The sequence below is a fragment of the Homalodisca vitripennis genome, chromosome 4 (assembly GCF_021130785.1).
Source record: "Homalodisca vitripennis isolate AUS2020 chromosome 4, UT_GWSS_2.1, whole genome shotgun sequence".
Lineage (NCBI taxonomy): Eukaryota > Metazoa > Arthropoda > Insecta > Hemiptera > Cicadellidae > Homalodisca > Homalodisca vitripennis.
This window is the reverse complement of record NC_060210.1, coordinates 123947916-123964146: the sequence shown is the minus strand read 5'-3', so window position 1 is coordinate 123964146 and position 16231 is coordinate 123947916. Positions and strand designations below refer to the sequence as shown.

The window sequence follows — 16231 nt, the reverse complement described above, 5'->3', positions numbered from 1 at the left end:
AAGAGACTAGCCAAATTTTAATATAATTTTTTAATTATTTTATTTACACAATAAGTAAAAAGTTGTTCATTCACATGTTCATCAGTAACATCATAATCTTCTCCAGTATTTCTGCTTGCAATATTTTGATTCGGATTGTCCTTATCATATGTCTTGATAGAACTTACAACTTTCTCTTTCATATATAAAAACAAAGATGAACATCTTCTACTCTTGACTTTTTCATGGATACTCGAGCTACAGGATATAGATTTGATTCGAAAGAATCAACAAAAATTTTAAAGGATTGAGAAACATCAATGTATGAAATAGAGCAAGCTAAAGTTCCACATTGCTTGACTTGTATTGTCACACATGGAGTACCGGATGCAGTTTGCTGTACCCATCAGATCAGGTAACAGATGTAGTGCAGACTTTATTGACTGTTGTAGACTTGATGGAAAGAAGAATGCATGTTGTTCCGTTTAAGAAGATTGTTGTCCTGAAATTAAAACGTGTCTTTGAGGTACACCCAGACTGGATAAAAGGTAGTACGGAGTGCTACAAGCACAGGCAGTTTTTCCCCTTGGGGCGGCCTACTGCCACGCACTTAAGCCTCAAGGGCTTTTTGCGCACCCCGGAAACACACCATGAGGCCCACCAGTCTACAATTTCAGCAGTTCCACAAACCGCCGAAAACAACCTATCAGGTCCTCCTGGGAAAATTCACCACCTCTCTCCAAACTACCAAAGATGGCATACCGCTCTCTTGCTATTGAGGGGCAATCAAAGAGCAGGTGCTCAGCAGTTTCCTCCTGCTCATTACACCTTCTACAGAGTGGATCCTCCTGAAGGATGCCGACTCTCTGTAATACCATTCTACTCATTCTCAAGCCCTGATGCAACCTCCACCTTCTCTCATGCTCCGCGCGAATCCATTTCGAGACAACCCTAGAGGATTCACACCTTGGAACACCGCAGAACGGTTGAGGGCCCGTCATAATTGTCGCTGAGCCCTGGTTGGCCGGTGCATCAGCTCTTTCGTTCCCAGGAACCCAACAAACGGTCACACTGTTGATTCTGGCAAGGAAGGAAACGGCCTGATAGCAATCCCAAATTAGTTTGGATTTGATCACGCAAGAGTCCAGCGCCGCCTGAATGTCCGTGAAAATATTAATCGTCTTGCTCCTATATCGCAGACGAAGATTCTCACGAGCAAATTCCATAATAGCTGCGACCTCCGCTTGGAAAAAATGTCGGATACGGACCCATAGGGACCACCAGCTCCCTACATGGTCTCACTCCCAGAATTCCAGCGCCTGTGCCGCTTTTTGTTTTAGAGCCGTCTGTGAACCATTCAAGTTCCGCTGGTGGAAGAGGTTTCTTTCCCTCTGACCAATCGTCCCTAGAGGGTACAACAATCCTAAAGGGTTTGTCAAAGGAAAACTTTTGTTACATCTGATCAGAGATCATGTGCAGAACATCCTCCTGTATCAGGGTGCTAATTCTACAGTGCCCACTGCTACAGCCGGACCAGAGTCCCATCTGCTGAAGACAGTAGGCACTCCTCCTGGCCATAGCCCGAATGACAATGTCCAGGGGGGCGAGGTTAAGACAACAGTCCAGAGCCGCGCCTGGCGCACTAGGAAAAGCCCCAGTGATAGCAAGGCAGGCCATCCTTTGGATACCCGCCAGACGAGCTATCTTAGCCTCCGTTTTTGGCCACCAGAAGACAGCTCCATACATTAGTGCAGGTCTGACCACGGAAACATAAAGCCAGTACAAGAACCTCGGCTTCAGTCGCCAGGACCCACCTATCACACGTCTGCATTACATTAGAAACCATTTCCCCCTGGCAATGACACTTTCTAGATGAGGTCCCCAGTTTAGAACCCTATCTAGGATCACGCCCAGGTACTTGACCTCATAATTCAGCTCAATGGAAGAGCTTCTGAATAGAAAGGGACCAATGCCCTCCATCTGTCGCCTCCTGGTAAAGGCAACCACAGCAGCCTTGGTGGGGTTGACAGTGAGGCCAACCTCATCGCTCCAATTTCCCACCATGTCCAGAGCAGCATTGGTCAGTTCCGTGATTGTTGTGTTGAACTTGCCACTCACAAGAATCACAATATCATCTACGTACCCCTGCGCAAACACACCGCTACTATTCAAAGGTTTAGCAGGTCATCCACAACCAGGATTCAAAGGAGAGTAGAACGCCACCCTGCGGACAGCCCCTCATAGTCTTCGCACTAACACTTGCTCCCATGAGGGTTGTGACAACCACCCTGTCCGTGAGCAAGGCCCTTATCCAGTCACACACCTGACCATCAACACCACGTCTTGAGACCGCATTGATAATCGCCTGAGTGGCTGTGTTGTCAAAGGCTCCTTCGATGTCTAGAAAGACACCTATGGCTACCTCTTATGCTGCCAGCGTCTTCTCAATCCTGCATACCAATTTATGCAGGGCCGAGTCGCATGATCTTCCTGGAGTGTAGGCATGCTGGTTAGGATGTAGAGCTCTCTCCCAAACGAACCTGGCAACCATTTTCTCCATGGTTTTAAGAAGAAAGGAGGACAGGCATATCGGCCTGAAAGACTTCGGCCGATCCATGCCAACCCTCCCCTGCTTCGGTATGAACACTACTCTGGACACTCTCCAGGATAGTGGAATGTACCTGAGGGCCACGGAGGCTCTGAACAGTCTGCACAGCTGGGGAAGGAGAATATCCAGCCCCCGCTGCAAGAAACCCGTGTCACCCCGTCATCCCCAGGAGCTATGTAAGGACTGAAAGAGTTGATCACCCACTACCAATATTGGTGCAGAGCTTCTTCCAGGCTAGCCTCTTCGTACGAACCTTACGGTTGTACGGTGAAAGAGCCTCGTGGTAGGTCTCCGAAGTACCTCAAGTTTTGGCTCTCCTGAATAAAGCCCTGACCCTCTTCCTCAACAAGACCAGTTCAGAGCTCCACCAGGCTACCTATTGGATCTATTCCTATTGATAACCGGGCAGCTGAGATCAAAGGAGCCTACAATTGCAGAAGTAATACTGTCGGAATATTTGTCAAGCTGCACCGCGCTGTGAATCCTTTTCCCATTAGTGGAATCAGATTCTAACTGTGCCCTGAGGTTTTCCTTGTATGATACCCAGTTTGTGTTCCTCGGATTCCTATACTGAACTTTTTCCAGCACCAGTTCACCGATTTTAGCACAACCAGTTTCTTTTAAATAAGGTTGTTTTTGCCAAAATAAAAAGAACTTTACAGGTAATGTCATAAGGTCTAGGCTAGCCCGGTAGGAAATACCAGAGGTCATTGGGAGAAAATAATGCAATAACAAAAAATTTAGATTAGAGATTTGTTTTTTTTACTGCAGCATTTTCATTAATTGTAGTAACATAAACAGAAGTAGGGTTTTATCTTAGGCTACAAAATCAATATGAGATATTATATAGTACTGCACCAAGTGTTGTATAATCCTTAGATTAATACAGGGTGCGGCAAAATGATCTGACGGTTTTTGCCACCATGCTGTAGAGCGAGTAAGTGGTGGGGGGTGGTAGGGATAAGCGGGTGGTAGGGAGCCCACATGTGGACATTTTCAGTAGCCATGGAGCAGTGGTCGGCTGAGCATCGTGCGTTCGTTGTCGAGGCGTTTTTTAAAAGTGGCGATTCCTGAGTTGCTGTTCAGCGGCAGTTCCAGACGTTTTAATGTTGGTCCCAGAGGAAGAGTCCCAACTCGTAAGACGATTATGTTATGGGTGAGTAACTTCAGAGCTACCGTTTCAGCCTTAAAACGTAAGTCGACTGGACGTCCAAAGTCAGCCCGGACACTAGAGAATATCGATCGAGTGAGAGAAGCGGTGGAAGCCAGTCCTCGGCGGCCGGCCCGTAAACAAGCTGCTGCTTTACGCATGTCTGACCGCTCGGTACGACGAATATTGCGTTTTGATCTGCATTTCCACCCATACAAGATGGCTATCGTCCAGCAGTTGAAGCCTACTGACTATGCAAATCGGCAAGCGTTTGCAGAGACAATTATTGATTTGACAACTGATGACAAAATTGTCATGATGAGCGACGAGGCACATTTTCATCTGGATGGTTATGTCAATAAACAGAACTTTCGCTATTGGTGACCTACAAATCCTGAAGAACTGCATGAACGTCCTCTGCATAGTCCTAACCTAAGGTTACTGTGTGGTGTGGTGTAACTAAAAGTTGTTGATTGGACCATACTTATTTGAGGAGGGTTGTTGAACCGTTACGGTCAATTCGCAACGTTACCTCCTGATGCTGAAAAACTTCCTTCTCCCTGAACTCCAGAGAAATCGTTTAGTGCGCCGGAGGATGTGGTTCCAGCAGGATGAGGCAACTTCACATATAGCCAATGAGGTGATGGACATCTTGAGAAGTAAGGTTCGTGGCCGAGTCATATCGCGTTTTGGGGACATTGCATGGCCGGCTCGCTCCCCAGACCTTAGCATTTGTGATTTTTTCCTGTGGGGGTTCCTTAACGCAAGAGTATACACAAACAAACCCCGCACACTGGTCGAACTAAAGAAGCCATAAGCCAAGAAATTGCAAACCTGCCTACTGCAATGTTAGAGAAGGTGTTCGACAGCTTCAGTGCAAGACGGCTTGGCCAAAGAAGGACATCATTTGAAGGACGTTATCTTCAGGTCTTAAATATGTGAAATAAGTTGTACTGATGTTATTTCCAATAATTTACATCAACACCCTTAAGTAATAACCAATAAAATACTTTTTATCACTTTGAATTCTTTGTTTTTTGTTATTTTAAATACATCACATCTTTTTGCCGCACTCTGTATGTTTATATTTTTATCAACATAGCCCTTGCAATACTATTGTGAAACTACGCTGATGAAATAAACGATACATACTGATGCCTTATTATTTATTTATACATTAACATATATATATATATATATACTGATATATCTTGCTTATACATACAGGCTAAAAAGGTATACACTGTAAGTGTGCATATTTTGTGACTCTAAAATATATGTAAGGCAGTAGCTAGTAAATCTGTGGGAGTGAGACATGAAGTACAGCCGCTACAAGGTGGTATGACTGGGGAGCTGTGAGGAGTGGAAAGGTAGTATGATTCAGAAACAGACAGACAACAGTTGTGCCAGTGCTATTCACCACTCTCTCACACTCAGTCACACGATCTTACCTCACTTTAACACAGTCCACGCAAGTACACCTCTACAATCATTGTAGCACCAGCAAATTCTGTAGATAGCGCGCTACTATTTATCCGTTTTCAACGTACCCTTAACAATAATTTAGCTACTAATAGGAGTATGCTTTTATCTATGATTTATGTCTTGCAATTAAATGTTATTATGTGAGTGGGATATTTGTCAGACTGTGATATTTGTTTTCAAGTATCTTCTGCTATTGTAATAAGGAACTTGTTGGTTGGCAACTTAGTAGGGTTGAATATGTCTTCTCCTCCTGAATATTATTTATTACCTTCCATTTGGCTTTTGATTTATTTTTATTACTTATACTATAATCAAAGGTTGCATTTTGTTTAAAAGCATCCCTTTCTTTATCATTTGTCTAACTGATAATCTTGATTGGTTTTAAGCCATTAGATAATCATCGTTAAGCTTAATTTATACCGTCTTCCCCCAAAAAATGTTTTGACCTTTTTTCTTAACCTAGACATTTTTCTTGGACAGGCTGCATCCTGTCATAAATTTCTTCCTTCTTACACTCACCTTAAGACATCCAGTGCTCAAAAATGTAACATGCTATGTAATGTGCTCATGGAAATTCACTACGAGCACTCAACTTGTTCACAAGGTTTAACAGTTTTATAAAGCCTCAAATAACAGTGAGCCTTATTTTAATCAATAGTGTACAATATAATACACAAAACCATAATATACATTAAATCCAGGTTGAGATAAATAAAAAGTCATTTAAAAATATTGATCTTTAATATAGAATTTTCATGATCACATTTTAAACTGTTATTAATTACACAAAAATGATCCATGGAGTCTACAAATTCTCTTTTATCAGTGTAATATAAAATAACAAGTGATTTTAAAACATTGATCTTTAATGATCTTTACATTTCATACTGATATTAATTACATAACAAAAAGAACTTATGGAACCATGAGTTAAAATCTATTACTTTTATGTTGTTCAAAAAATCTTACTATCTAAATCCTAAATGTAAAAAATAATAATAAAACTGAGAAACAAGTTTACACTTTAGTCATGTCCTGATGTGGCAGCACCTGAAAATAAAACATCGCTTAAATTTATTTATATTAATATTATGTACTAGCGTATATTTAATAATATACTGTAAAAAATGTATTATAGTAGTTTTGAAATAGGTTTCTATCAGGGGGTAACCACTGTAATCTTTCTCTATCTATGGGTTTGATAATAAACTGTTTTGTATGCTATGTTTATCTAAAGCCATAACTAAACTAGACGTTTGAAATGCTCTATCATTATACTGTTCTCAAATGAACTAGTAGGGCAGATATCCAACTTCAGATGTTATTACACATAGTAATACCGAGTGGTGCAAAAAGAATGGTCGGATTTTAACTGCATAGTAGTGGTGGGGTGAAGAGACCAGTGACCGCCACCGGCCCGCCAGGTAGTCCACAATGATGTCCAGTTTACCCAAAGAGAACGCATTGAAAGATTGAACATCACGTCTTTGCTGTGGAATTATTTTTTTTTAGAAACAATGAATGTTTCAACAACACTTTAACACGTTCAATGCGGTTGCGGTAGATCTACTGCACGGCTGCCTCGCGCCAGGCGCGCATGACGTAGATCTACTGCACAGCGCCATTGTTTAGAAACCCAGTCAGTGTGCTCTCAGCACTCGTCGTGTATGGTTGTCCGTTTTGCCGCTCGTGGGGATATACTTTTCCCGCGTTTTTGTGGTCGCCGTTCTCAGTTAGCGTTTTGTGGTTAGTTTTTAGACTACTTCAAATTTTACCGTTTTTGTTGTGTGTTTAGTGTTATTCTTATAATACAATAGACATGGATTTGCCTCCTGGAACTAGTGGAATCCAGAATAGACGTCAGTTTGTGGCTAATAGTGATTCTGATTATGAAGACGACCCTGGTGTCCCTGGTTATGCTCCGGACCTCGACGATGAACAATACGAGACTGATGAATCAGAGGTCGAAGACCCAGACTATGACGTAAGACCACCACAATGGAGTCCTCAAACTATAGGTATAAAAGATGTACCGTTTACAAAAGAGGAAAAGTTTTTAGTCCCTTTGCCTAATGAGATTACCCCAATCAATTTTTTCTTGTTGCTGGTGGATGTGATTTTTTTGGAGGGCATTGTGGCTACTACGAATAGATACGCGTTGGAGTTATTCTGTGGACCTACTACAACCCCAGGCTCACGAATCCATAAATGGAAAGACATTACCATGGAGGATCTCAAATGTTTTATTGGCCTATTGCTGCACATGGGAATATTACAATTACCCCGAATACAAGACTATTGGAAAACTTGTAAGCTGTTTTCAACGTGCTTCCCCAAATTCATGGCCAGGGACAAATTCATGCTTATTTTGCGATGCATTAATTTTGAAAGGTACCCTAACCCAAACAACAGAGCTTCTAAAGTACAGTTTCTAATTGACTACTTCAACAATAAAATGGACTCAATTTATTATCCTCAAAAAAATTTGTGCATTGACGAGGGAATGGTTTTATGGAGGGGACGGTTGTACTTTAGGCAATATATAAAAGGGAAACGCCATAAGTACGGCATCAAACTGTACAGTTTGTGTGACCCCTATGGCCTAATACTTCGTTTTTTTTATGTATTGCGGAGTTTTAGATGATTACGGTGGTAAGGGGCATGCAGCCAATGTTGTATTGAAGCTGATGCAAGGGAAACTCAATTGTGGCCACAGTTTATTTATGGATAATTATTATAATAGTTTTACTCTTGCCTCAAGCCTGCTCCGTAGGAATACATATTGCACTGGAACTCTTCGGCTGGACAGAAAATACGTATCTCCTGAAGTCAAATCGGCAACCCTGAAAAAGGGTGAAACCATCGCCCGCTACGCCGAAAGTGTTGTTGTCGCCAAATGGAAAGACAAACGCGTTGTCTCTTACATATCCACTGAATTTGAAAATGACATGGTGAATTCAATTAATCGAGGTGGTTTGGAGAGACTAAAACCACTACCAATTGTTCAATACAACCATTTTATGAAAGGCGTGGACCGCAGTGACCAAATGATGTCATATTATCCTTGCGAAAGGAAAACACTGCGGTGGTATAAAAAGATTTTTGTCCACGTAATTCAGATGATGTTAGTGAATGCACACTATCTCCATAACGAAGTTCGCACATCAAGTGGAGAAAACAAAATGCCATTGTACGACTTCCGTCTGGAGGTTATTGACAAGCTACTCCCGGACGTTCCCGAGCCTCCTCGACCTCTGAAGCGCCGCCGCGTCCCCCATGTACCCTCACGGATTACAGAAAAAGTGGCTTGTGGAAAGAGAAGTAAACAAAAGAGGTGCAGAGTTTGCTATGCAAATGGCAGAAAGAAATACGTGATGTGGCAGTGTTTAGAATGTGATGGACAGCCTGGGTTGTGTGTCCCACATTGTTTTGACCAATTCCATGACTAATGAAGCGTACCTTGGGGAGGATGGTTGGGTTGTAAATAGTAGTTTTTAGTGTTTTTTATCAATATATTTTTAGTTATACTAAGTGATTTGTTCCCAGTATTATTATAAACAATCGTTAGTGGTCTGTTTTTCAAAAACAATAAGGAAAACGGTGCGCGCTTCGAAGAGAGACTGGCCCCAGGAGCGTGTGCGGTAGATCTACTGCACGTTTTCAAAATGGCGAAATTCGGCTCTTTTGGTGTTTGATGACCTTTCTGTACCAACCCGTGTCACAACAACTAAATTGGTAAGTGAATACTAATAAAAAAAAAATTAGCCTCTAGCAACATACATTACTTAATTTTTAGCAGCGAACGTGTTAAAATGGCATGTGATGGGCAGATCTCTGATCGCAGGCCAATATAATGTTGGGTAATGGCACTTCACATAGCAAGATATATAATGAATTTCAAACCTATTGGATGTCCCCGATCAGCAGAAACTCTAGGAAACATCAAGAATGTTGCAGCATCAGTATTTCAGATACTTAGCCTAACTGAAGGTACTTGGCAGTGGAAAATCCCAATTAAATACGGAAAAATGAAAATTACAATTACAATCAATGCTGATAATTTTGATTGGTGACAAATTGAGAAAACGAAAAATAAAACACAAGAAAGTCCTAAAGTTAATATTTTGATTTTAAATTGAACTGTCTGATTCAAAATATAAGTTTAGAAGTTTTTGTCTAGCAACTACTAATATGATTAAAACACACTTGCCCTTATAGGATCTAAAATGTTTACTGCAAATTGTATTTTTATCATCTCAACAAAGATAAATGTTTTAAGAGCAATATCAAATATAAATAATTCTTGAACACATCATTTGCTCTTGGGAAAAATGGTTTATAAACTTCACCTTGTTAAGTTACTGCATATATTTACTCACAATTAAAACATTGCTCTCATCAGTTGTTTTGTGGGGAGAAGGGTTTGGAAAAGTTGGCTGCAATTCGAGATCGCATTGGCCGTGCCGATGTGCGGCCAGTGTTAATGGCTCCTTGTGGAGGGCCTCCCATACCACGAGTCTGCTTCTGCTAAAAAACATTGACAAATCATATAGTGGTAAAATTTGTTGCAATCAGAGATCACTTTGGCTGTGCCAATATGTGGCCAGTGTTAATGGCTCCTTGTGGAGGGCCTCCCATACCACGAGTCTGCTTCTGCTAACAAACATTGACAAATCATATAGTGGAAAGGTTGGCTGCAATTCGACAACCATTTAAGGGTTTTAAAATATGAATTTCTTTTGTATCTTATTGTTTAAACCATTGAAGAAGTATTTCTTTAACCTTCCAGCGTGGTTAGTGTATAAAAATGCGGAACTGACGATGCTTTAAACTCGGATAGCATCTATAAATACAAAAAGCTTACTTTTGAAATGATCTTTACCATTTCATTAACTCTTTACTTAATTCTTACACAACATCTGTGAAAGCAGGTGGATGTTCCTTTCAACTGTTGAGACTAGAAAAAGCACTTTGTCATCATTGTTGATTCATGTAACAGCTAACAGTCAGCTAGAAACAAAGACCACCATTTTCCGTAAGACGCGGTATGCACCTATAGACATGTTTGTTTTATTTAGCCACTAAATCATGTTTTTGTTGATAAACAAAGTTTTCATCAATGTGAATTAAACTGTTAATATTGTAATGGTGTTTTAGTTTTTTTTTTTTATAAGTTGTAGTACAGTTATCTGTTATAATGGATGATCCAGACAATTAAAATTTTTATCAATATTTAAGAAATATTATGAATACTTCATTCTCACGTGCAATCGATTTTGATGCTATTGACAATGAAGAAGACGAAAAACCAATTTTTCATAATCTATGTGAAACTGATGAGGACATGAATGTTAATGATGGATCTGTTTTATTCAATATGAATAACTAAATTAGTTTGATCTTTCAATTTTTATCATTTTAATAAGAAAAATGAGATACTTTAATGAACTTGTTATTATTAAAGTTGTAAATATTAGACATAAATTTATGTAAAGCAATTTCAGTATTTTAATTTTGAAAAAATCCAAACTGGGAGTTTTAAAAAATTATTTAAATTAACAGTTTAATACTCTTTCCCAAACTGCTTTTTCTAATAATTTTGAAAATACAGATAGTAATGAAATTGGCCTGTAATTTTCACCAGAATAAATTGATCCTTTTGAGGATAAGCTTTTGTTGAAAATTGCAACAAGAACAAGTGCAATGATATCACTCAGGTACATTGATTTAAGTGATCACAGGTAGATATATTAAACAAAAAACACACACACACACAGAATTAACAAACAAGACAGGTCCCAACTGCTTCCAGTCCAACTGATAACGGGAAACCAAGAGTTAGCAGCACTTACAAGCTTCGTCTGGATAAGAATTGAATTTTATAACTGCACAATAAAATGGGCCACTTGCAGAGGCCTGATGAGAGGGAAAACAGTAAAAGCTATTGACACTGGCCTGGAGAGCTGAGGGATGGGAACAATGACGTAAGTTTTGAATATTATCTTTGTACTAACTTACTTATTCAATGTAAAGTGAGCCCAAAATATTATATTCAGATAATGAGAAATCTGTTCCAAGCAGTGAAGGAAGAATGAGGCAGTAGCTCCCAATCAGGTTTCTTGTGTTATTCAATATGTATTATGAATTAACTACTTAATATACACACAATTTATGTTATCAGTTTGAGATTCTATTTTACTTGCTGGCCATATTAATAGTGTTTATCAATCACTGCGCCTTGACATGTTTGAACTTGTCAATACACAAAACATTTGATGAGGTTCGTACAACTTTTACAATTCTATAGCCGAGGCAGACTTTACACCGATATACAAGCAAGCCAATATGACACAAATTGAAAGCAATATTTAACTATATGTCACTCTATATCATGATTATAAAATACTAGACGCTGCAATAAAAGGAAGGTGAACTAAAGCTAAACTCAAATTCAAAAGAAATAATTATGAGAAATTAACATAAATAAAATAAACATAGAACATCACATAAAATTCAATTAGTTTCTTCATCTCTTGATAAAACATGATGCTTCTCCTCAGTGAATCACATAATGTACAATACGATTCTTTAACTCATATTAACTCAACATTAATAGATGTTGTCTTCTATAACAGCTAGTAGCTGAACCGAGAGTGGTGTCTACATATCTATACTGAGTGCATGGTTTAACGATAAAATATAAAAAAATTAAACTAAAAGTCGTGTGTAATATTCGTAAATAACAAAATTCAAAATCTGAAGTGTAGTTTGCTTACAGAAGTGGCGGGAGGAGGAGTGGGCTTGGGCAACTCCTGCTGTGGTGGTGGGTGATTCCGAGGTGGGGGTAGTGATGGAGGTGGGTGCTGGCTCTGGTGCCGGAACCTTGTCTCTGCCTGTAATGGTATGAACGGTGGCGGTCCATTCTGCCATGATGGCATCTGCACAATAAACAACATTATAAACTTAAAACAAATCTAATCTCACAATTCCAATAAAATATTATGTGCAGAGGTGGATTTGCACTACAGTAAAACTCTGATCAGAACTTCGATTACTGGATACTATATTGTATCCAGTCTTTGATATTATATTGATAGCTTCCAAAATATTTATGGCGAGGGCTGTAAGGGAGGAAAGCACCTCAACCACCTCGCTGCCACACCAATGTGTGTGAAAAACCCTCCTCCTCAATACCATCTGACTTTTCACAAGCTGTGTATCCAGTCATAACTATACTGTCAGTAGATGAGCCACTACTGCTAACTATCTACATACCTGCCAACCCTGCTGGCAGCAACAAAACCTGTTTCCCCATCATCGCTTGTCCTGCAGTGGCAAGTTCAGTGTTGTTTACTCTTGCCTCTGATTTTTTCAAAAACAGGAAATTTATACTAATTGACTGTAAATGTTTTGTAAAATATTATTCTTATTCTGTACATATTATAAAATAATACAGTATTGTTACAATTTAAGTATAACTATGTATGTTTCCCAAAAGTTCTTATTAACATAACCTTGTATTACTGAAAATGTGGGTTATCCGAAACATGTTCAGTCCCTATTATTGAGGTTTAGTATGTATACTCATATATTGGAGATCCGAAAGATAGAACAAAATATCTGTAAAAAAAACATCTGTAATTTGATAATTTTTTCTTTTAAATGTTTATAACAAACCGGGGGATTTGTGTTTAAACACAGCTTGTCTCAAATAGCTGCATGCTGGTAGGCCTATGAATTGTTCATATGAATTTAAATTTCAGAATGACATGACATTAAGAATAAGAATAGAATAAGAATAATTTTTATTCCAAAAAAGGTGTAAATGTATTTACAATATTATTATGGAATAATACTAGCTATCTTATCAAGTACAGCTATCTTATTAGAACAGATTAAAAACATATTATGTTATAATTCCGAGCTAGCTGCTTGATTTAAACAATCAATTTCTTTAAGCCTAAAAGTTATTTGATTACAAGCTTTAAAACATTTATTTGGAGCAATAGCTCAAGATCAATAAAAGAATGTTTAGAAAATAAAAGAAAAGATGATTGCTTAACCCTTTGAATTCCAAAGAGTGACTAAGGTTAGGCTCTCCAGTGTGTGTTTTATAATAATAAGGAATAGGCACACTACACAACGTGTAACAGACTCTGCAGACAGATAGAGAGACAGACAATCAGCCTAGTGAGTGTCAGGCTTCAATGACGCTCAACCAAATTCCATGGTTGGACACGCACCATCATAGAACTCATTCTTATCTGTGTGGAAATGAAGTTTTATGCAAAGCTTAAACGCCTACAGATGAAACCTTTCTCAAGATATCTTGCCACATGATATATTCACATTTTTGTTCATTAAGTTATGTTTCATAGTAAGGTTCAAAGACAGTAAAAGTTCCGGTGAGCTAAGGAGGGTACTACAATGCAAGAGTGCACTGAAATCAAACTTTGTCACCAACTTTTAACACTGACTTTCCAATGTATTATTTTCTTTTTACCTTATGAATAAAAATTACACACTTTTAAATATCATGTGATTGTGCTCAGTCTGTTTACAATTAATTTATTCCTATCTTTTCTCATTACTGATGGTAATGGTTACCCATCAGACCAAAGTAAAAATATTGCACTACTGCTCAGCCAAATCCCACACCATTATCAAACTCAGTGCTGCCTTTAAGAAATGAAGCTTTCACGCCTAGGCCAGTTTGCTTTCAAAATGTCTTGCCTCTCAAGTGACAGGCTTCGTGAACACTCAGCCAATGAAGCTTCATGCAAAATGTCTAGTCTATAGATAAGTTTGTTCTCAACATTCGTGTAGATAGACACACAATAATAAAACTTTTCCAATTCCTTGTATTATAGGCTTTGTTAACTTTCAGCCAGTATTATCATATAGCCTCTGAAATTATAAAAAAAGAAATGACAACAGTGGTAACTGTATAAATGAATCTTGCTTTAACATCTATTTTCTGAAGATAGCTGTCCACAGTGAGTCAAAATACCTCTAGAATTGAATAGTATGAGCATGGTTTCATTGCCATATAACCATAAAATATATAATATATGTCAGTTATGACACCAGCCATATAAGCCTAACAACTAAGAATATTACAATTAAATTAATGAAGTTTACAATCAATCCAATATTGCAGGTGTTCACTTACCAGATTGAAATGTCCAGCTCTCTGCGACATGTGCTGATTTTGAGGTGGGTGCTGCAGCATGTGCGACGGGTGCTGTGGCATCTTGTATAAGTGAGGGTTGGCCGACCTGCTTGCCCCCTGTCCTCCCATCCTCCACTCTGGGAGAAAACAGTTGTTAGTTGTTGTTTCTATTACTACAAGACTGGGTGCCTCAGGATGCAATTATTTATTTTAACAGAATTTGTTTACATACAATAGTTCTAGAAACAAATACGAGGCAAGTCCATAAAGTAAGTGTACTCAATTTATGTACGGTTCAAAAAAAGTTTATTCAAACAAAAATATACTTGGTTACACTTGTAAATACGTTAGTTATTTTTTGACATAGCCACCATCCCTCTCCATGCAAGTGGGATCAATTTTTTTATGCCTACCTCGAAGAAGTCTCCTACCAGCTCTTTCGCCCACTTCTCCACCTCCCTCTTCACCTCCTCGTTGGTTGAAAACTTGTTTCCACTTATGTGCACCTCCAGGGAAGTGAAGAGATGGAAATCTGAAGGGGACAGGTCAGGGGAATACAGGGGGTGGTTCAAAATGTCCCATCCATAAGAGTCTAGGAGTTGCTTTGTGGCGTTGGCCGTGTAAGGTCTGTCATTGTCATGCAGTAGACAGGTTCCCTTCATCAGCAAGCCCCTCCTTTTATTCTGAATCGCCCTTTAAAATTTTTTTTTTCGTCTCACAGTATCTTGCTGGGTTGATGATCTCCTTTGAGGCAGATATTCAATCAAAATTATGCCTTTATGATCCCAAAATACGGATGCCATGATTTTTTTGGCTGAAATTGTGCTTTTGAATTTTTTAGCAGAGGTTAACAAGGTGTGACGTTATTGCTGAGACTGCCTCTTAGTTTCAGGCGTGTAGTGTGCAACCCAAGTTTCGTCTCCAGTAACAATATAATAGAGAAAACCATCGCCCTCGAGTTCGTAGCATTCCAAAAACTCTGGAGCTCTGCACTCCATTCAACTTGTGCTGTTCTGTCAGCTGTTTTGGGACCCACCTTGCAGACAATTTTTGATATCCAAAAGTTTCTGTGATTGTTTTGTGTACCATTGATCTGGAGATTTGCGGAAACATTGCAGAAAGTTCATCTAATGTCAATCTGCGATCGTCACAGACAGCAATCTCGATTTTTTCCACAAGTTGGTCAGTCACAATTGAAGGTCTTCCGCTCCTCTGATTGTCATGCACGGAAGTACAGCCATTTGTACACACTTGTACAATTCATAGCTCCATTACCATAAACAGATTTCACCTCATAAATTTCAACCAGAACTTTTCCTTTTACAACAAGGTAGCGAATGACAGCACCAATTTCACACTTGGCAGGAGATACAATCAACGTTTTTTACGAGAGATGCTACTGCGTCAAAAGAGTTTTCAACACAATAACCTCGGATTAGTCTCATTTTGAAGGGAAGGGGTCAGCTAATGCGACAGTGCTGCCAAAATGTCAAAAAGTATTCCCTACAGCTATGAGAGTACCAGTACACTTACTTTCTGGATGTGCCTCGTATTCATAAGAACATTCCTATAGGTGGAACTCTGTATTCTACTATTGGGTGTGTGGATGAGCCATCATACAAACACTAATGAACCATTAAGTTGCAATTTTATGTAAACTCCAGTTTTTAAACACCGGAATAAGACAATATAAACTATTAATATTTTTAAATTATTAATAGGCACAATGTCATTGGTATATTTAAACACATGGAGATGTATAAAATGGCATGAATGGCTGAAGCTTCTGTTTACATTTTAAGTATTAAAAGTACTAGTGCTTCTTATTTTATAATTA

The 16231-nt window shown here is 38.9% G+C and overlaps 1 protein-coding gene across 3 annotated transcripts in view; it reads right to left on the bottom strand.

Annotated features, from left to right (window-relative positions):
• Positions 1–5944: 5944 nt before the first annotated feature.
• LOC124360095 (5'-3' exoribonuclease 1) overlaps positions 5945–16231 on the bottom strand; it is a 102978-nt gene continuing 92691 nt past the window's right edge. For 2 of the 3 annotated variants that reach the window (XM_046813394.1, XM_046813396.1), the window contains 4 exons: positions 14395–14531; positions 11999–12160; positions 9602–9749; positions 5945–6272 (listed from right to left, as the gene is read on the bottom strand). In XM_046813394.1, the coding sequence (XP_046669350.1) occupies positions 9621–9749; positions 11999–12160; positions 14395–14531 (428 nt within the window). In that variant the 3' untranslated portion in view covers positions 5945–6272; positions 9602–9620. The remainder of the gene's footprint in view (positions 6273–9601; positions 9750–11998; positions 12161–14394; positions 14532–16231) is intronic. The other variant, XM_046813395.1, reaches the window with a different exon arrangement.